Genomic DNA, 22,216 nt, shown 5'->3' with positions numbered 1-22,216 from the left:
AGGCTTACAATTTACATGCAGGGGAGAATCTAGTTTTGGTGAAAAAAGGCAGCATCCAAATCATCTTAACGATGAATCAAAGTTCATCTTCAACTGTGCTTTGTGAATCTACGTCAGGCGACCCCATTACGAACCTCGTGCCCCTTTCCTCCATTTATACAAATATAAATTGTATTCATTATTTTGTATTTATTTGATGATAAGAAGGAAATATCTTTTGAATAAAAACAACACCAGGCAGGACTGAGAAAACGTGTGACTGATCACTTGGCTTGAGAAAGTCCACAGGAGTGGACAAAAGCTTGCCCACAAAATTCAAGGTTGGTAGAAGCTTCAAAAATTACATTATATGGTTATCCCCAACCAATGAACATTGTCTGTATCAACATTTCTTTGTTTCTCTAACCCGCTCCCTTCCTGAGACCTTGCTTACTTTCTATAAACCCATTTAATCCATGTACATGAATGCATACCAGTGTAACCAGCAGGGCAGGTGCATACATAACCGCCGGGTGAAGATTCGCAAGATCCTCCATTACGACAGGGTGATGAAAAGCATTCACTGAATGGTAGAGATCTCAAAGACATCATACGTCCAGCTGGACTTCGCTCATTGGCGGAATCTTAGTGGGATAGGAGAAGATTATCTTGCGTTCATTAATCCATACACAAGAATACATGTAATATCCAATGACCCCTTGTGTGATTTTGGTAGAAGATTGGACCTCGCCCACAGATTGAAATTAGAATAATGCAATCCATATGGATAGCAGGGTGAGATATTAGAATGATAAAGATTGACTTAGATTGTTACTACTGAGTTCATGGCACTACAAGCTTACCATCCAAAGAATCTGGCAGATTGACACGAAGGAATGCTCAAAATGAATTGCTCAGTCCGCATTGATCAAAAGGTGTGTTAATGAATATAAATTCACCAAAAAAAAAGAATACATACGGCGTTCACTAAATATACATTTTTTTTAAAACACCGCTGCTATTTATCAAAAGGTCGCTTCTGGTCAATTAACAATTGTACCTATCGCAGTAAGAAATTTTGAGATAGAGGAGAGACAATAATTGATTGGCTGGATGCAATCTTTTGTTTAAAAAAAGAAGCAAATAAAGGTTTTACGTTTTTCTACATTTCTCAGTATCTTTAGGCTACTTTGAAATTAATTTGAACTTACTCCTGCAGTATGTGATTGTGATAGAGCCAGGATTAGAGAGAGGATAATCTTCAGGACATAGTAGACAGTAGCTGGATCGTTGGCTGATCTTAAATGTACCCGCCGGACATGGCAGGCAGGGTGTTAAGCCATTGACGGAGGTTTTACCGCGAGGGCAGTAAGCTGCGAGGGAGGGAAGCATCGTATTCATCAATTGTTTTTAACAGACAGAAATGACTAGTCAATGAACGTGCTGTCATTGAAACTAAATATATGACATGCAATAATTACTGTTATTTAGTCGAAGTATAGATTTTGTTTTCTTGCATTATTTTCAAGATAAATAATCTTAGACATCAAAAGGAAAATAACCTGCAGGCTAGGGAAGTATGTTTAAGAATTGCATACAAAATAAAAATCCTATGTCATTGAAGAGTATTGGCATGTCTCGCACTACATATCTATGATCTTTACTAATTGACCAAAAGTACAGTAATTGAGATTGAAAAACAAATGACGACAATATTGTAAATATAAACCATCATAAAATATTCACAAAGTCATCCTTAGAAAAAGCTTTCATAAACACATTGATCTATTCTTAATGATACCTTTGCAATCTGACAGTTTCCTTGCACCATGCGAGGGAGTGTGTCGTCTTCTCGGACATTCAACACACTGAGTACTACCCCTATTCGGTTGGTAGGTGTTCAATTGACATAGCTCACACAGCTCTAAACCAGTTAATGATTTACTCCCAGGTTCACAATGTGCTGTGGAATCAATTAATATAACAAGTAGTTTCAACACTTAAAACTTAAATCTTGAATATTCATGGCGATAAATTTCAATGGAAGTATGTGACGAGCACACTGAAACCATTGGGTAAAAAACACCACTACACCCATTGAATATAAAAATTTGACTGTCTTATAAGCTATGCCCATCGCGTCTGTCAATACAATTAGCATATGCGCCTGTAATTTAAAGCAATATCTGCACTGTTCATCTTGAACGAATCCACTTTCACATGTAATGACACAATAATCTAACCTGAAAATATCAAAGCTACTGGATATCGAAGTCAATTTGCTCAACCACTCCTAGAAGAGCATATCGTTTTGTCTAGACTGTGCAAAATAACTTAATCATACCAAAAGATGAAATGGCTTGATTTTGTTGCATCATGTGGCTGTGTCTTCAAGATAGAAATAAGTCGAACATAACAATTTTCGAATGTACTGCAAATACAAATGCTTGAAATAATGATTTATAATCTTATTCAGACAAGGGACGGAAATCATTTGATTCCATACCGATTCCCCAGTCAGAATATTGAGTGAATTATTTCATTATTTCTTGATCATTGGATATGAAAAAAAATACTAAATGTGACATTAATAATGTGGCATTTCAATATCATTCATGAAATCTCTTAAACATCTACATGTATGATCTAACACAACTCACTCAACGTTAAATATCCTCCAATCTAATACCTCACCCACCTTTGCAGTCTGCCAGTGATGTGGATTTTGTGTTGACTGTAGAGGTTCCATTTGGACAATGCAAGCATGACAACTGTCCAATCTGATTCTGGTAAGTACCGATCCCACAATACTCACAGGATGATGTAACTATATCGAAGTATGTTCCAGGGATGCATTGCACTGACAAAGAGAAGAGGAAATACGTTTTCTTTGTTAAGTAATATTTATCTTGTGTGTAACATTTTCCTTATGTACTGATATTCGTGTAAATTATTATTCAGGTATGGTTTGTTATAAAATTTCCCTGTCGCTCTGAACATAATGATATTGTAATTAATCACGCCAGGATGATTGAAATATACTTCGTAGGAAACCTGCTTCTTTCTTCCTTCTGTTCACATCTGATTAGCTTTTGCCAACGGACCCGAAAAGTGTTCAAAGGGCCCACTTTTGAGAAGAAAACAAAATCAATATGTTTTTGGTGCCTTTCATTTTGAATTTGGGCCAACGCCAGGAAGCCCAGGATGCATACAAAAAGCCTACAAAGGAAACATTTTAAACAACATACGTATCGAAAAAGATGGTATTTATTAGTTGATCTTTAATATCCTAGGCATCATATCATTTTGTGTTTGTTTCAATACATACCGCATTTAGCGCCTTCACCTTCACCACGTCTAACCGCACCGGCTGAACAAACCGGTTGAATATCCTCCCGATAGACGGTTATCCGATTGACCTGAAATGTTCTCTCGCTACTCCTGTTAGAATTGGTCATAATGGTCCCATTATCGAAATTAGACTGTATTTGCTCCGGAACCGAAGCGGCAACTTCTACAACCATTTGGTAAGTTTGATCTGTCGGACTGGTTAATGCTGCTGTCTCGTTGGGACTCGCAGATGCTGTAACCAGACGATAAGAATATGAAAAAAGCTTTATACTTTTGAGAACTGCCGATTATAGAGATGAAAAGCTTTTTGAAAAGGGCTTTATAATCTTGCAACATATAGATCATTTGGAAAGGTTACCCTATAAATCGTATATATTATTTCACTCTACTAACTTTCTAAGTACCACAACTAATATTATTATAAGTGGTAGTGGACATTATTGGAGAAATTGTTTATCACAAGGGTAATCTGCGTCAAGGTCCATATCATAGATTACAGACAATACATTGTCAGACACAAACCGTTGAAAATGAAAGCGTGAACAAAAATGCGGAAGAGAAACCTTACAAAATGGTGACGAGAACAAACAAAAATTAGACAGCATACCATGGAAAAAGAGAATTTAAATGCATACAGCCTTCTTTATCTAGTGTTTGGAAATTCAAAAGTACTTAGTTTCATCTTTAATTGATTCAAGCTTGGAGCAAATATATCATTACAATTCTATCTGCTAAATGCTAACAATAATTCTAAAATTTTCAAATAATTATCTCGTTTTATTTGAGGAAAAAGTAAACTTTTGAATGCATTAAAAACTGTAAGCAATATTATTATGGGTTTTCCTTCTATGTTTTATAAAAAATATAGAAAACAATAATATAGTATACAGATTTGAATATTTCCATTATTTTTTGTAACATTTTAGAAAGGTTTATTCCTATTTCATAATTATACAGGATAAGAGAAACAAAGAGACATCTGGAAAAAGACAAAACCGAATCAAGACTCACCATTAACAACAATGTTGACGAATAGATTAGGAGACTGTAGGATGTTGAGTCTGTGAGCAGTGACGCTAACCTCACCAGCACCTTGAAGAGCTAGACGTGAATCTGCCCCTGGGCTTGTTTGCTGGAGACTAGATGGTGCACCTTGTAAGAACGGTATAGGATCTAACAAACATGAAAGTATGTGACAATGTCTATGGAGGCTTTTTAAAACGGTAACATGTTTTTTATTAGACAGAAAACCGTGTTGATGGAGGAGTTTTATAACATAATCATTTTGATTTTCGTAACTCTGAACCATACTAAGTGAAGCATACCCCCGGACCGAATAAGATCGGGAAATGCAAAAAGGAAGATACAATATATTCAATCGTGAACCACGTTGTTTCAAATTGTCTCATGTCAAATGAGAACCAACTTCAACATAATTTAATATATTTCAGAGTGTGGACACTGCATTTTCGTTTCAATAACTGAGGGTGTAAATCAGCATCCTATATTCCAAAGCCCTACATTATTTTGACCGCCAGCTATCATGACAGGTATGACAGATAATCATGTGGAGTGCCAGCAACGTCTTGACGTGACGGACATGTGCGCAATGAAATAAACCGTCAGTATTATTATTATTATTGTTAGTAGTAGTAGAGTTCGTGAAGAAATTGCAAAGATATGTATAACCTACCTCTGTCTTCGCAGTTAGCCTTTACACTGGAAAGCTCACATTGTACATTCTCTCCACAGTAATTACGAATCTGTTGGAGAAAAAAAAAAGAACAGAAAATATCTACATTTTGCGTTATAGGCAAATGATACATTTATCATAACATTAGGATTCTTTGTTTTATTTTTCAGATCTTTTGGATAACAACACATAGCCTTTGTATACGCTCGGCTGCATCATTAAGCACACATTGTCTTTCAACTGCAGTGCGATACATCGCTTTAAGAAACGTCCGACTTTTTTAGCCATACTGAAGTACTAACTTCAATATAATCAATATGATACTGTTTTAATGTTTCGGTGGCAGCACCAATAAAGCCTTTGGCTTTCCTAGCTGTCTCCACAGTCATATGACATTTTGGTTGTTATTGTATTCTATTGTAAATGTTCCTCTTTAATGTGTCCGCTTTATTTTGTATTTTATATGATTTTTATGATGTTTTTATGATGAATGAAATAAAGATCAATTCCAATAACAAGAACAGAATGTATGATATCTTTTACCGGTTCCTCGAGGTTGGTCTCCAATATTCTCTCGGACCTTTTTAGCCATACTTAAGTTCTAAGAAGAACAGAATGTATGATATGTTTTACCGGTTCCTCAAGGTTGGTTGCCAATATTCTCTCGATGTTCCGAGCAAACACAGTGTCACAGTCAGACGTCTCGTAAAGAAACGTCATGGGTTGTAGAACATTCTTAGCATGATGGGTCTCTGCAAATCATGATTAGAATTAAGGAAAAAGGTATTGAAGAGGAAAAGATAACATAATTATGTTAATTCGTTGATTTAATATATCTTTATATACTACTCGTTCCGGACCCTATCGATCGTGTCCGAAATGACCATTCATTCTCTGTCGAGAAATGCCTCATGAATCTGAGAGATTCATCTTTCAAGTGAAGAATTATATACATTTCGTTTCTGAAAACCTTATTCTAAACACGAAGGGAGAACGGCCATGACTGATAGTGATTCTCTACTATTTCCCAAAATATCTGTCAGTCGCTATTGCGTGCGAAAGGTTGTTACAGATGATGATGTAAAGTAAGATCCGTCCCTAGTAGTACACAATCAACATTGACTGATATCTTTCAAAAACAAAACGCACGCACGAACGCACACTCGCGCTGCTCACCCTCACATGTCCACACCCACACCCAAATGTAAATGTAGAAATGTTTATATCTACCTGAACAGTCGTCCCATGGTACTTTGCCATCAGGGTACCAAGTACCGTTGAGGGCACAGAAGTATAGCTTCCGGGGCCGTGTAGACATAGCATAACCGGGTCCACAGGTCACTGAGCAGTTCATTCCCTGCGTGGTGTGGAAGCAGATCGCAGATCCACCTACTGGGTCACGTGGCTTCTGACACAAATTTTCTAAGAACATAATTATAAGAAAACATGATTTTAAAGTACAAAGTAGAAAGATTTTCAGTAAGAGAGGCAGGCGTTTCTGGAGTACAATACGTGCCCTCCGTTTGCGAGACAAGTTACAAATAATTAAAATAAACGTGACCTTCGAGTCATGCTGCTCCCTTCAGAGCGGCATAGAAACGGACGGTATGGGGGTAACAAACAAATCATCAACTCTAGTATACCCTGAAAGTTCGTCTTCGAGAAAAACAGATAACGACGAGAGCAGTGATGGAAGTGGTGGTGTTGATTGTGATGATGATAGTCCGAAGTCGTCGTGGTTGTGCTCATGAGAACGATGAAGATGATGATGGTGATGACATTGATGATAGTAATAATCATGCTAATAAAAACAAATTTATAAAGAGCATAATAACTATACTATCTCTATACCTTAACAAGGTAAACTACAACCAAACAAATACAATGTTATGCTTACATAATACTCAAACTGAAATTCTACATTGTGGATGGCATTACAAACAAAAACTCGAAAACAAGATTAATCCCTTAGCCATGATCGATGGTGCTAGTTTTAATGAAGTGCTTAAAAATGATAATCTAATGTTTATCAGTATCAACATAGCATTCATATCGGATTAGAGGTTGTAGAGAAATATTTACTCACGTTGTACATCAACATAAATTACACATGAACGAGTGTTTCCGGCTTCATCCGTCGCTAGATACTCCACAAGCGTTGTACCCAATAGGAATACGCTGCCAGGGTCATGTGACCTTATCACTGTGATGTCCCCACCAGAGTTGTCTGAAAACAAGGGTTCTTCCCAAGTTACTCTATGTTCTCTTTGTGATGTAATGAAGGTACTAGGTGAACGACATCGCCGGATTGATGGGGGCTCTCGATCTAGCAAATTGGAGAAGAAAAACAAAATCAAGTGAAAAAACGTTAATGGTATAAAGAATTATCACCAGTGCTATGGTAAACAAGTCTTTTGAAGACATTTGGTTAATTGCCTCTGAAATGATTTTTATTTATTGGTGCAAAGAGTGTTTTTTTAATTCTCTTTCCAACTGAGTCGAAATCTGATGAATTAGAATTCAGGTCCTACCTTAAGCAGTGCTTGTATTGGCACTTGGGAATATAAAATTATATTACTTTATAAAACGGTATGCCAATATTTCTTTACCCTCAACAGTCACACTAAAGACACACTGCGCGATGTTTCCCGCCTGGTCAGTTGCGCTGTATGTGATATTCCATTGACCAAGAGGGAATGTCCAGGGCGGGTGTACATTGGGAATAGCACGTAGGAGCGGCATCTCTCCGGAGTTGTCTGTAGGTCTTGGTATGTCCCACTCGAGGACTACTCGATCCTGGTGCGGTGACGTCACCGTCGAGATGGCTGTTGGACACTCTAAAGAAGGTGCTATGTAATCTGGATAGGTTGCAAAAAACACAGGCAATGTTTGGATATATGTGGTTTATTTATTTACCACTCATGGGTTGGATTGCCCTTGTCAGCTGATAGCTGTTTACAACAGGGGTCCATAAAATCATCATTCTACTTCCAAGCAACTAAGTTGAAAATGAGGGCACGTTTATCGAAGAGCTACATGACAATGAATGTCTGTTCGAGTTGAAGTTCTATAACTGTATTTAAGTGAATTTATAAAGTTTAGGGCGACCATAAAATTAAAAAAAACAAAAGAGAGCTACTATGAAGTGGTTGATACTATTGCTGATACAATTTGATAATCATAATGTTTTGTAATAAGTATAAAGACTTAGTGTGAGCAGGAGAGATATAAAGATACTAAAAGAGCTGTCAAAAGTTGTATGGTAAAAGTGGCGCTAATTTTTTTGTCGGTGTGTTTGTATATATATATATATATATTTGTTAAAGTGTTCTTTGCCTGTTCATTGAAAGGATACGTCTACTCACCCATACACGCCTGACTTGGATCAAACTTATTGTTCCAGCTCCCATTAGCCATACATTCTTTCTTCCTAGGCCCTCTCCGGTAGAAGCCTTGAGTGCATGCAATCTTACATATATTTCCATAGTCTTGTCGCTGTGTACTGCAGTGAGATGGCGTCATGAACCCATGGGGAATAGGTGGCAACGTCGGGCACTGAATGGCTGAAATGAATTTACACCATGATTGCTACTGTCAGAACTCTTTTGTATCTTCCGTTACGAAATCTAAATCTTATTTTATAAAGGGAGTAAAAGCCTCCAAGATAGAGAGAGAGAGAGGGAGGGGGAGTCAGACAGAGAGTTAGAGAATGGAATGTGAGTATTGACGAGAAAGGGAAAGAAAGAGAGACGGATAGACAGAGACTGACAGACTGACAGAAAAAGAGACGGACGAAAACAGAGATTTACACAAGGGCTTTTCTAGTCTGGTTTGATCCTATAAATTGTCTGTTTCAAGGACGCCAATATTCCAAACAGATTTCTTACAATTTCAGACTTATCATCAGGTCTTGGAATCCCAGGACCCTGTTTCATAAAAATTGTTATCATTATAGCAAGCAGGCGCGTACACAGGGGGGGGGGGGGGGGGGTTAAACCCCCTTTTGGTATTTTTATGTGTGTAAACCCCCCATAACCCCCCTAACCCCCTCCCCCCTTTGGCAAAATGGCAAACTTTCAAATTAAAAAAAAAAATGGTTTCCTCTCCCCCCCCCCCCCCCGCTTATTCACCGGTCGGATGAGCCGTTGCGATTTTTTTTGGGACCAATAAACAAAACAAAAAATGACCTCTTACCCCCCCCCCCCCCCCCCCCCCCCCCCCGGTTATTCAGCGGTCGGCTGAGTCGTTGCGATTTTGGGGGGACCAACGAAAACAAAAAGTGTCCTCTTCCCCCCGCCCCGCTTATCAAGCGGCTAGCTGAGTCGTTGCGAAATTTTCGGCCTGATTTATAAATGTTAACCCCCCCCCCCCCTGAAAAAATCCTGCGTACGCGCCTGATAGCAAGATAAACAAATTGTTATAAGCTACTGATATCCTTACAGTTGATTGGCAAAGAGCAGATTCATCATAGATCTGTGGCACATGTTTCGATGACAAGTTTTATGAAACAGGGTCTAGTTGTTAGGATTGCGTTAGATGTCATTTATGAGGGTATTCTTACATCTGCAGTGTACAGGTAGTCCATCCCAATGGGCGATAGGTAGACAGCGTCTTGAGTGTGATCCTATGAGCTTAAAACCTGAATCACACGTAGCAGCACACACTGTACCAAACGCATAATCATCAGAGGTACATTGAAGGGATCCATTCAGAGGGGCAGTCAATACCTCACAGGTCTTTACTGTAATGAACATTAAAGGTAATACAAAGTTTTGGTATGGGGTCATGAATTTGGTTCAAATAAACATATTGGAAGCATATGCGATCCTACAATATTCAGTGATCGTTATCGCGGTTGAAATCGAGTCTAAAGTTATGAAATTGTAAATAATACACTCTTTATTTTGTATAGCTCCCTCTTCAGGTCAAAATATTAATTAAGCTATAAAACAATGTTTCTTGACTAAAATCGACCGATTAGGAATTCCCGTTTGGAAATTATATATCACAACTACATATTCTGAGATTTTCATGGCCGCAGCTACCACGACACGGCCGTAGGCGCTATTTGAAATTTATCCAAATTTACCGGGAGCACCGGTAAATTTTTATATTAATTTTTTTCATGAAATCAAAAGTGTTTCAGGAGCTAAATTTTCTAGTGCTTATAATACACCCACAGGGGCATCTAAATATATCAAAATTGTAAAGAATCACTATCCATCCAATTTTCAAAATTTCCCAAAACTTTGTATTACCTTTAAGGGGAAAAACAACTTATACCAATAAAGATTAAGAGGCTCTAGGGAGAGATATGAACTATTACGAATTGTAGTCTGTGCTGTCCGTCTATCTAGCAGTGTAGAGAATGACTACCATTCACTATTATAAAAAACAGAACAGAAACATTATACATCAGCACGAAAAAGAAGTGCATCTGTATACAAAACTAAAGAATAATCGCAGAATCGTAAACAAGTCGCTACAGCAGTCAAATGTTTGGGTCAATCCCCCGGGGCAATCCCCTCCTCTAGATAAAACTGGTGTGTGCCGACCTGGTTGGAATATTTATGGGCTGCACGAGTTCCAACAGTGACCAGTGATGTAATTATCATACATAAATAGTTAGTTATACGGTATATATCGAAATATCGAATGCTTCTCTTTGCTCTTTTGTAGAATATGCTGTATTTCTTTTTTAAAACATATAACTGGGATTCTTTATCACCTGATTAACTGTTACATAAGACTGATACAATCATTATAAGATGCATTACAGAATATTCAACGCTTACGAAAATTACACATGAAAATGTCAAAGAGCTTTTGTATTTTTTAACTATACGCCTGACATAATTAATATATGATTGATAGATATACCTCGACAATCAAAACCCTCTCCAGACCATGTTCCATTTGAGAAGCAGAGTCGGATACTGCTACCCGTCACTTCATATCCGCGGTTACATCGAATCGCACAGGCTCCATTCACTACGTTGCTACACTCGACGAACTCTCCACTCTCTGGTCTTTGTAGTAAAGGACAATGGATAACTAGGAGAGCAAAAAAACAATATTAAACAGGAATTTTGTTTCTATATTTGAAAAATGGTTACAAAAAGATGGGAAAATGTTTGCATTGCCAATTCCCCCCCCCCCCCCCCATAGGTCAGAACCTTTTTTTTAGTTCAAGTGTACCAATCCCCGAAACATGTTTTGCTCTTCGTGTAAGGGGTTCCATGTCGCTATACTGTTCTCAAAATATATGCTTCAAATATTACTCATACAAGGAGATATTGCAGGAAAAATACACTTTAAGTGAATAGTAAATCGTTTTAATAATAGTGTTAACTTAAAAGAGCGCACGCACCATGGAGGGACGCTCATGGCGCTAGCTCAGCAACAGGTCTCTTACATGTACAGTACAAGTAAAGTAAAATTTACTATCAGCAGCTAAAAAAAACACAATTGTACACCTTTTAGTCCTGGTAAAACGGGAATGGGGGTGGGGTGGGAGGGGTGGGTGGGTGAGGTGAGGGCTTACCTTTGCACCTGTGTGTAGCTATATCCCATCTGTATCCATCCTTACATACACACATGTTAGGACTAGTGTTGTTAAAAGGGCTCACATGGTTTTGATCAGGGCATGGTAAACATGTGTTGATCCCGCCGGGTAAAGCGTCTCGTTTGTAGCTTCCGATTGGACAAGCTGGAATAGGAGGGAAATCAGGCCAAGTTGTTATACAAAGAAACATTTGTCAATGAATTTCTTCGAGATAGAAACAAAATAATGTGGTATATTCCCTCTTATTTTTTCTCTTTTAAAATTGAATTATGAAATTGACACTCTTAAAAACAACTTTCTTTCACTTTCAATCTTCAATATGCTTAACTTCCATAACATTCATGACATTATAATGACTGATTCTTTGTTTATATGGATATATATTTATTATTTCCTTTCCAATTCTATTTGTTGTGATATTGGTTGACAGGATTGACATGCGATATTGAACAATCGATAAAGGCAATACGATGAAACATTTCATCATGGGTTTTTAATAACAAAAACCATTTGTTTACCCAGGAAACCCTCATCGGCAACGAAACTGTTTTTCATGAGGGGCTTGCATTTAGTATTACTCCACTAGCTAGACAATTGCCAATTACCCATTTGCACCTGGGTAGAGGGTGGCAAATGTGGATTGATATCTTGCCAAAGGACGCTCAGGATTCGAACCCTCGACCCTTAAATTGAGAATCAAGTGAGTGAACCACTATGTCACTACACCTCCACCAGTTTCAATTACCAGTCATTCCGATAGCGTGAAGTCTATATATCCCACTGCTGCCACCATGCTAGAGGAGCAGAATTTACACCATAAGTACAACTAGAAAATGAAGCACATATTGTGCTCCCGGTAGCAAATCCAGACAAAAGAGCACACGGACAATTTTGATAATGAATTTTTCTAATTCTTACAGTATTTTTTTTTTTTTTTTTTTTTTTTTTTTTTTGGGGGGGGGGGGGGGGGGGTCATGTTCTCCCGACACCAACTCCCAATGGTGGTCAATTCCCGTTTCATGTAATGCTTTGAACTTACGGGTGCATTTCCCTCGAAGTCCACTGCCGTAGAAGCCAGCAGGGCATACACAGTCATAGGATCCTGTATGAGTACCACACCTACACGATGCCATCCCATCACAGCAGTGATTCTCGCCTAGACATCGAGATGAACATTTCTCTGGCGTCTCCTCAATAAACTCCCCCATCCGTAGATCTGCGGAAGAAGTGTGTGATGTATTGATAGACTGGGATACTTATAATTTGATGATGATGATAACGATATTAATAACAATAATAATGATGATAATCATAATAATAATAATATTAATAATAATGAATAATGAATAATGAATAATGAATAGTGATAATGAAAAAATAATAATAATAACAACAATATTAATGATACTGAATAATAATATTACAAATAATTAGAAATTAGATGAAGAAGAAGAAGGAGAAGTAGAAGATAAATTGGATTTATACAACACATTTTCTCTACAGACAAATCAAGAATTGTAGAAGTATGTTTTTAGATGTGTTTTTTTACGAAAATGGTTTATCACCCGAGATAATATTTACTTTCAGCATCGGGAAAGCCTCCTTGCCCCCAAAAAGATATTTTGTGAATGAGGAGGGTTTTCATAAATTGCAAATACATGTACGTTGTACATTAAAAGTCTTCTGATCTCAATGATTTCAGTATAACTAGAAGAATACCACAGACAAGAAGGACGTTGGGCTGACCTTTGAAAATGTTGCTACACCTGTTATCCAAAGAACTTACATTGTATGACCTCGATCATAGAGCTACTGTCAGAGTTTATCCACATACATCTGATAGCAATGACAGGTAAAATCTATTTAGGACTCTGACATTGTAAATTATCTCCGTGGTCTGTGACACAACACTATTTCAGGCAGATAGAATTCGCTACCATGCCTTTCACATTTTTCTGAAATATATATTTCGCCTATCTACCTGCACTCCTTCCAAACTAATATGCAGAAATAATTTTAAAACACGAATTGAAAAAAAAAAGAAAAGAAGAGGAAGAAGGAGACGAAGAAGAGGAAGAGGAAGAATAATAATACAATTTATTTATAGAGCGCTTTTTCAAGATCGAGGTTTTTTCGTCTATTTACCCGCACTCCTTCCACACTAATATGCAGAAATAATAAAATGAAAAGAAGAAAAATAGAAGAAGAGGGAGAAGGAGGTGAAGAAGAAGAACAGGAAGAGGAAGAAAAAGAAGATCGAAGACGAAAAAGAAGAAGAAGGGGAAGAGGAAGAAGAATAATAAATTTCATTTGTACAGCGCTCTTTCAAGACATACAGAGACAAAAAAAAAGGAGAACATTATCAGCAATATTACTCAAATCTGGTATGTGTATCGTTGCCCGACGTAACATCGAGCAAAAAGTAAAATATAATTGTAGAATAAAATGTATTTGGTAGAATAATCCAACTTGTCTACAAGCCTGTCATAATGGTATACATCACCTTCATGAAGAGCCCGTCGTGCTAAAGCTTCGAACTCTGCAAAGCTGTCGAGAATATAGCAGTGTTCATCTTTCTTCTCCGAGGCCATCTGAAGCAGTTCTGGGATGTAGCCGTCCCTGATGCCGAATGAGAACACCTCCACACCATCATCCTTGAGACTGACTGCTACGGGTACGGGGTTAGGTCCGTTGGAAAGACCATCTGTTAGTAGGAACACGGCCTGGGTCGAGTTGGCACGAGCCCCCTGCAGCACTTTCTGGCAAAAGGTGCATAAGAATAAACTCTTTACAGAATAAATGGTAAAGGTGTACGGGGCAGCTGCGGAGTACGGAAAGTGGGTAGGGTGGGGGGGGGGGGCACGCAACCCTTTATACCCTTTCCACAATCGAATAGAAATAACCGCCACGTCTGATTAAAGTACATATATATTCATTCATGAGTAAACTGATTTTGTTCCTCTCATTGATAAAAAAAAAAGGCCTCTGTTGATCCCTTTTCAGGTGATATGTTTAGAAATGTGTAACATCTAATATCCGTCTAGATCCGTCTATCCTGACAGATTGGAGAAGGCTTAGGGGTGGTGTGGCGCTTGTCAGAACAGGGGATAAGGCAAGGGAACCTTACGTTTTTTCAATAAGCAAATTAAATTTCTCAGCTCATCCAATTTACATTGGGGAAAAGACCTTAAATTTTCGGAGTAAAAGACAATAGAGGTTATCAATTATCATATAGAGAGCTGCACATATAATTTTAATGCGCTCCCACCAGTCTCCATCGCCACTATATAAGGAAACAATGCAATGTAATTCGAATCATTTCAAGATGTTAAACAAGGACATACAAAGCAAACGTTTTGGACACATTATACAACTTTCCTATTTACATGTATTAACAGTTGACTTTGTATTATGTTATGGGTTATAATCGTCTTGAGGTAACTTGCTATATCAAAATGTATATTTTTTTTCTTCTAGAAATGTCGCACTGGGAAATGCTTATCTAAACGTCACCAATGCTTCTACCTGCTCTTACAGGAAAACCACAAAACTAGGGAAGGAAGTTTAAAAAGTCCAATCAGCACGTGCTTTGAGGACAACTAGAAACGGGAAGGATATATGACAACTTAAAGATAAAGTTGAGTTCTGGTCATGCGATTACATTGTGAAAGAAACAGTGTGGAATCGATCAGAAAAGGTTGATTATTTTATATAGCATATAACTAAATTGGTGTGTACTGCAAAGTTCTGGAGTCATCAAATGATACGAAATTTGGCCCAGTCTTGGTTAAGGTAACAAGCACTGTACACAGAAAAAATATGTAGGACTACACGAACATGTGGAATAAAAATGAGGCCCACATTTTTAAGCTGTTAGTGTTACATGTCATATTTATAATATAAAGGCATTTGAAGATCTATGCTTTTCAGTGAAATTTTTTTCTCTGATGTTCTTCCACACTTGCATAATTACAAGGAAAAAGCTCATATTTTTTTTTTCACCTCTCCCCGGAACTCAACCTAATTTCTTTTTAAAGCGAAATGCATAATGAAAATTATCACTATAATGTGGGAAATGCAATAATAGCTTTAAAGTCATACTTCACATCAAAGTCTAAACCCTTAAAAACTGAGCGACAGTAGATATATTTCATTTCATATTATCCCATTAAATCCACTGTTTTGCCTCCGATACTCAACTTCTGAAATTTTCATTAGGACCTCCCCGACCCCACCTAGCTCCCCCCCCCCCCCCCAATGAGAAACTTCAAAGTTATCAAAAATGATTGGTATTTTGAAATTTCACCATAAATCAAGAGAAATATGATAATCTGCCAGTACGAGGCCTAGACAATATGAATTATATAAGCCCCAGAGCTGTTTCATGTTCTCACCACATGGCACATTGTCAGTTAATTTGCAATGGTTGTTTGCATAAAAAATACATTGCACGTTGGTCTAGGAAGGGAAATGGATCTTTAAATATGGTTTATCACTTCGATCAACCTACAATCTTCATAATAAGTCAACACAAACACACTTCAGCGGATGAACGGGGGAGGAGGTCCATGGCCCCCTTGTGCCTCCTGGCTACGCTTTTGAATACATATTTTAAAAGTGCTGTGCATGACAATGGGTGTGGTCACGAAAGGTGTTAATTAACCTTTTGTCTGAATCTCCATTCCAACCACTGTATGGTACAGATCACGTGACCGATCAACGTGCCAACAGTGTACTCAGGTCTTGTCTACCGTGAAGTCATATGTATGAGTGAACACTTCCGATGGCATTGACGTGTATTTGGAGGTAATGTCTGGCATACAAGCTGTGAACACTTCAATCAGGATAATAATCAACACCTGAACCTCACCTCTTCCGCCCTCAACTGATATAATCAATTGAACACACGAAAAATCTTACAAGTATCTTCCTCGGTCACTAACTTTTAAAGCCACTCTGTACTAGCTATACTTCCGCCCTATAACAAACAATGCCTATTCGGTGCCTGTTGGTCCCCCATGATCCCCTTTTTCTTATGTTAATTGAGAGGGTGATTTGATGAGATAACTACCTGTCAATGAGGCTTGCAGAGAGGTCTAATCTCCCCTGGCCAAACTAGTGCAGACGGGCTTTAATAGCCTACTCCATCTGTCTTGAACGTTCTTGTTAATTGGTAGGTTAATTGCTCTTCATGTGATTATTGATCATTCTTCTACCTGCAGAGATATTCCTTTGAGTTTTTATTTTTTTCGAAATGCATACAAAATCGTAATGATTCGGTATTTCTGGATCTTTGCAACAACAAAAAAAGATTTAGACGCATAAATATTTTCAGGGGCACGCGCGTCCTTCTATCGCCCTTGACGATGTGAACAGGGGCGACGAAATATCGGGTGTGTGTCTGTTTAAGGGTGGGGGACCGGGAACGGAAACTGAAAGAGGGTGGCTGACCCCTTTTCATCTTTCCACTAGGGAATCCGGAATTTTGTGGCTAGGAATGAAAAGCATACAAGTTTCAAGAGCTGACAAGCTAAAGAAGAAAAATGAAAAAACGAAGAAGAAAAAAACGGGGAAAAATACCAAAAAGCAAACAAATGAACAATGAACAAGTACGACCAAAAAAAAAAGAAGTAAATGTTATCATTTTTTACCAGGGCCACACCCACATATTCTCCACATTTGAGTTAAGGTATACTGCCTTTCCTCAACAACTGCTTTCGAATTTTTCACTTTTTTCTATGCAGATTGGGGGGGGGGGGCATCAGCCCCGCCGCCCCAAATGTCGCCGCCCTTATGTCTGGATATACTGTAACACTCTGTAAAAAGCTCTTGTAAACAGAATGTTCTTTTCACACCTGTTTCAAGTGTTTTCACCCCTAATACTGAGAGGAAGTAATATAAACACATCCTCGATCCATGTGTGTTACAGGTGAGAGTGGTATGGGGGTCCGGAATAGAAGCAGGTATTTATTATTTTACTCTCTGAGACGTGTTATGATTTACTACGCACAAGTCGATCTCTTGGTTGCTTTCCGTTGAAATATAGTTTAATAATATCCATTCTGTTCTTTGAATTCCTAGCTTGTAAAGCCATTTTCTGTAGGGTTCATGATTATATCAATCCATACGGGATTAAGAGTTATCTATTAAAACAGACACAGCAATCTAGTGTTTGATAATTGTACACTGTCAATGGTATAAAGAACTTAAGAGTTGAAATCTATTGCTATCAATGATTATTAGAAAAATCACAAGGCCTATGCAGGATGGTTATTCATAATCTTGTAAAAATAGAAATCCCTCAATGTAATCTATGAAATGGTGATAAGAACAAAATCAGTTGTTGCAACTAGACAACTAGTTTTAACGTGAATAATGTATTTAAAAAAAGAAGAAGAAGAGGAAAAAACCGAACGTGCCACTAAAATTGGGCCAATGTTTTCAACCTAATGGCATTATAACACTTTTCACACTGTGCTCCATGTGTGCAAGGCAAGCAGCTCTCAATATGCTGCAATATAAACTAGGACTAGCTTGGTTTGAGAAAGCGACCAAAGAAATCCAGCCGTGATTTCCCTCTCAAAACACCGGAATATTATCCGCAAAGACCGCATTGTTATTCTTTGCAGGTTGATTGCTTGTTTAATGCCCTGTAATTACGAAAAGACCGTTTCCCTTTCAGATTCAGATTGCCGAGTACATTGCCAAACTCACTATAGCCGAGTTCCCCAATATTACGAGCAATATATTGGGGACACTTGACAAAAGGTATGCTCTGAAAAAAAAGGTTGGCTTCTATATCCATGAACATGATGTCAAAAAGTGCCTTAACCACAAACGTTTACACAATTTTTTGTATCAAGCGACTATCGAACGATGTCATAGATATGTTTTCTTTCCCATATGAACAGATTTCATGAAATGTGAACATTGCATGAACGTAATAAGAAAGTTGCGACATGAGTGAAATATTCTTTAAAAAATGAAACAAACCGTCTGTTTAGAGCGAGAAAAGCATTAACTTAATTGTTAATATGCCCTTCTGGTTCTCTACTGCAATTGAACAATGCTGTGTTCTGTACCATGCATATAGTATAGAGAGTATATGTACTTCTAATTGCATACTGCTCTGCATGTGGTGTACCTGATATATCGATGAACTTAGAACCCATATGACCAATTAAAGTCTCAACATTTTATTTCACAAAGAGGTTTCCTAATCAAAGTGGAGGAAATCGTATTAGATTGAATTGCGAAAACATAAAGAGAGAACACAGATATTTAAAGGTCAAAATGCAGAAGTGATTTGTGTAAATTTCTCGATGTTAAAGATACTGAATCCAATGACCGGGGTAATAGTATATTTGTAAAGCGCTTAGAGACATTGTATTAAGCGCTATATAAAAGCTAAATATTATTATTATTATTATGTCCCTTTTGCAGCTAACATCGAATTCCGTAGAACTTTGCAGGAATTATGAATATGTCATGTATGTCCTTTCTGTGAAATTCAAACATTAGCAGTGTCCTAGTATCAAAATTATGCAAGGAAGCCCGTTTATCTTCTAGACTTCACTGTCAGACACTACTGAGTGACTGACTGACATCTCTTTTTGTTTGGTAATAACATACATAAAATGAGCTGTAACAAGTACATGAGCACTTGTCTACATCAATAACCCACTACTTGTAGTTGTAATGGCCAAAATTAAACTGATTGAATCTTTGTGCAGCACGAAACGTACGACCATGGTTTAAGTTGATTATTCCGTCTAGACTTTTAAATCATCCTCTATACCATTTACTTTCAGGTCACCCGGAAATCAATATGACGTAATCTCCCTTCCTTGGAAGAAACTGCACATGCAATTATGTTCGTGAACATATTACACGGTTGTAGGTATTACTGCCAACAAAAGATAAGACATGAAATTGCTCTATTGGGCGGCTTTAACGGGACCTTAATAGTTATAAGGAAGAGGTTTAGCCTTTCATTGATGACCCCAAATTATTACCTGAAATCGATATATACGCCGTTCGTGATATTTATTGTAGAAATAAATGCCAAAAACTAACCGTTTTCGCGCTTGGTTTAATCTGTATTAAATGTAATGCTACACAACGTTGAACAAATCAACTCTCAATGTACAAATTTTAAGGAAATATATATTCTTCGAATGCTAATACCGACATTCTCTCCCTTCCCAATTAGACTCTACGCGAGTTTAAGTAAATTATAGAGGCCAACTGTTCATCTTATTTTATCTTTATTGAAAATTAAATGGATGGTAATTCAGGCTACAATAGTGCACCAGCTAGTATAACATAATTGAAGACTGTAATTCTATCTTCCAATTTTTATCTTTTGATTTGGAGTTCTTCTCTACATGAATATATAATGTCTACGTCTGTAGTGAAACTTCAAAAGGATGATTCATGAGGTTTAACAAAAAGCATATTAAATTTTGTTTTAATATCATGAATATCTCTTAACCATTCAATACGTACCTTGGCAAGCTCGAAAGCTCCTTTTGTGTACGTTCCTCCACCGACGTATGTAATCTTGGGAAGGTCTTCATTCAAGAGAGCACATTTATGATGATGTTTACCTGCGATGCTATTATCAAGCTGGTTAACGTTCAACTCAACTCGATGTTTGGATGAGAAAGTGATTATAGCTACTCGTGTCGCATCGGGTGCTACTGTAAAGTCCGCCAAAAGTTTCTTCACAAATTTTAGTTCATTGAAGAAATTCTCGATTCCGACACTGGCCGAGCTGTCGACGAGAAAGACCAACTCGACTTGACCATTGCTCACACGACGGAGTTTCTCTACTTGTTTCTTGAGAAGATACCCGAGGACATCTATTTTAGTAGCAGACGATGTATCCATGGGAACGTCTGCGTTCCTCCAGAGCGCCTCATAAAGCTCATGATGAGATTGTTCCAGGTCGATATCGAGGTAGGATAAGGATTGGATGAGAGGGAGAGGCAACGGATCGTCGGCGGGACGGGGCTGGCTGACTAAGCCATCAGCTTGAGGGTAATCCGCAAATTCCAGCTGGCGATGTTCATCTGGAAAAGAGATATTTACTCCTGAAGCGAGAAGCAGCTTTAAGTCTGGAGCTCTTGCCGGGAGTCCTCTCACAAAAGACAATGAGAAACACAAGAAAGGTAGCAATACACTGATGAGATAATAATACCTGGCCATTGTTACGACTAAACGCGTTCAAACTATGAATAAAACAATGATTTCATCCTCAAAACAGCATTATCCTCCATCCTTCCAGCAGCAATAAATCCTCGAATATAGTATGCATTCCGTATTCATGTTTATATCATACAAAAGCTGCTGTCTAGCACAGATAATGATCAAATCACCACATTCAACAGCAAGAACATGATATAGATCAACAAAGAGGGTTCATTGGGAGTGATATACGGAGAGCGACAAATCACAGCCAGACTCCGAAAGGTTACGTTTATTCTAACAGCACTGTAGGTAGTCGCATGCAGAGAGCCCTTCCTCTGGTGTTGGATGGTTAAGGGCAGACGGTATAAGAACACCTGTCTGGAGCTGTAACAGGGTGTGTGGAATCGTAGGTCCACTGCGAACCAGGGGCAATGGGATTAGCAGTTATCAAAAGTAAAAACATGTTAGCGGTTGTCCGCAAACAGTAGCCTGCAAACGATAGCCCTTGATCATTCATTGTTCTCAAGATAATTCAATTTGGGTTCTTTACTGTCAATTAATCATTAACATTTCCGTGGAAAACAAAAACATAGTCGACTTCTACATTCAATCAATTTTACTTTGTTTTTGTTTCATTTGTTACACTTCCTTGTCATTATCTTAATTATGGAGAAAACGATGCACCGAAGAAAACCATAAGTATGGATGAATTAAAATGTAAATTGATCGTATGATCTCTCTCTCTCTCTCTCTCTCTCTCCCTCCCTATGTATATACATATACATGTATATTTGTTTGTTTATCTCCCCCCCCCCCCTCTCCAAACTCCTCCCCTTATATCTAAATTTTGCAATTAGATGTACCACATTTGCCCACCCCCTAAATATGTTGGTTGAGGACATTAATCCTAATGGCCACTAAACACAGTGACGATCTTCCTGATTGTATTAGTATAACCATAATCAGACTGATCATTTATCATTGTACGACTGCTAATTAACGTCCCTTTGAACGTCGGTTACACTTTTTCTATAAACATCATATTCCATATAATATTACAGTACTCACAACTTACAACTTACACATCTAAAATTATAATTATGATGCGATCGAGTACTCTTTTTACTTTTTACTTATTATTTAGGTTCAATGGGATATTAACAAATTACCAAATAAAGTTTAGCAATGTCAACTTAGCCGATAATTCTGATATAACACCACATGATAGTCTCAATCTTTGCAGTTGCGTAGCTACCGCCTGCGGGGGGGGGGGGGGGGGGGGGGGGGCGCAGGGTGCAACGTTTGAATGAATAACTTTTTCTGAAATATGATAAAAATGTTTGAACCTTGCTCATCCTATGAAAAATAATCCCCTGTCGGTTGACGTTATTCTTACCACACATCAGCGGGGATCTTTCTGATATCACTTATCACAC

General features: G+C 37.9%; 1 protein-coding gene across 1 annotated transcript in view; it reads right to left on the bottom strand.

Moving 5' to 3' along the window:
• Positions 1–21,190, bottom strand: part of LOC587461 (sushi, von Willebrand factor type A, EGF and pentraxin domain-containing protein 1) — a 36,817-nt gene extending 15,627 nt beyond the window's left edge. The window contains exons 1-18 of the mRNA XM_787189.5: positions 20,097–21,190; positions 14,092–14,347; positions 12,628–12,804; positions 11,568–11,732; positions 10,904–11,077; positions 9,585–9,764; positions 8,389–8,586; positions 7,633–7,881; positions 7,110–7,349; positions 6,254–6,445; positions 5,657–5,775; positions 5,024–5,093; positions 4,342–4,503; positions 3,308–3,562; positions 2,678–2,839; positions 1,781–1,942; positions 1,191–1,352; positions 474–623 (exon numbers count right to left, since the gene is read on the bottom strand). Of these exons, the coding sequence (XP_792282.4) occupies positions 474–623; positions 1,191–1,352; positions 1,781–1,942; positions 2,678–2,839; positions 3,308–3,562; positions 4,342–4,503; positions 5,024–5,093; positions 5,657–5,775; positions 6,254–6,445; positions 7,110–7,349; positions 7,633–7,881; positions 8,389–8,586; positions 9,585–9,764; positions 10,904–11,077; positions 11,568–11,732; positions 12,628–12,804; positions 14,092–14,347; positions 20,097–20,798 (3,775 nt within the window). The 5' untranslated portion in view covers positions 20,799–21,190. The remainder of the gene's footprint in view (positions 1–473; positions 624–1,190; positions 1,353–1,780; positions 1,943–2,677; positions 2,840–3,307; positions 3,563–4,341; positions 4,504–5,023; positions 5,094–5,656; positions 5,776–6,253; positions 6,446–7,109; positions 7,350–7,632; positions 7,882–8,388; positions 8,587–9,584; positions 9,765–10,903; positions 11,078–11,567; positions 11,733–12,627; positions 12,805–14,091; positions 14,348–20,096) is intronic.
• Positions 21,191–22,216: the final 1,026 nt, after the last annotated feature.

The sequence above is a fragment of the Strongylocentrotus purpuratus genome, unplaced genomic scaffold (genome assembly GCF_000002235.5).
Source record: "Strongylocentrotus purpuratus isolate Spur 01 unplaced genomic scaffold, Spur_5.0 spur5_contig_843, whole genome shotgun sequence".
NCBI lineage: Eukaryota > Metazoa > Echinodermata > Echinoidea > Camarodonta > Strongylocentrotidae > Strongylocentrotus > Strongylocentrotus purpuratus.
This window is presented reverse-complemented; position numbering and strand designations above follow the sequence as displayed.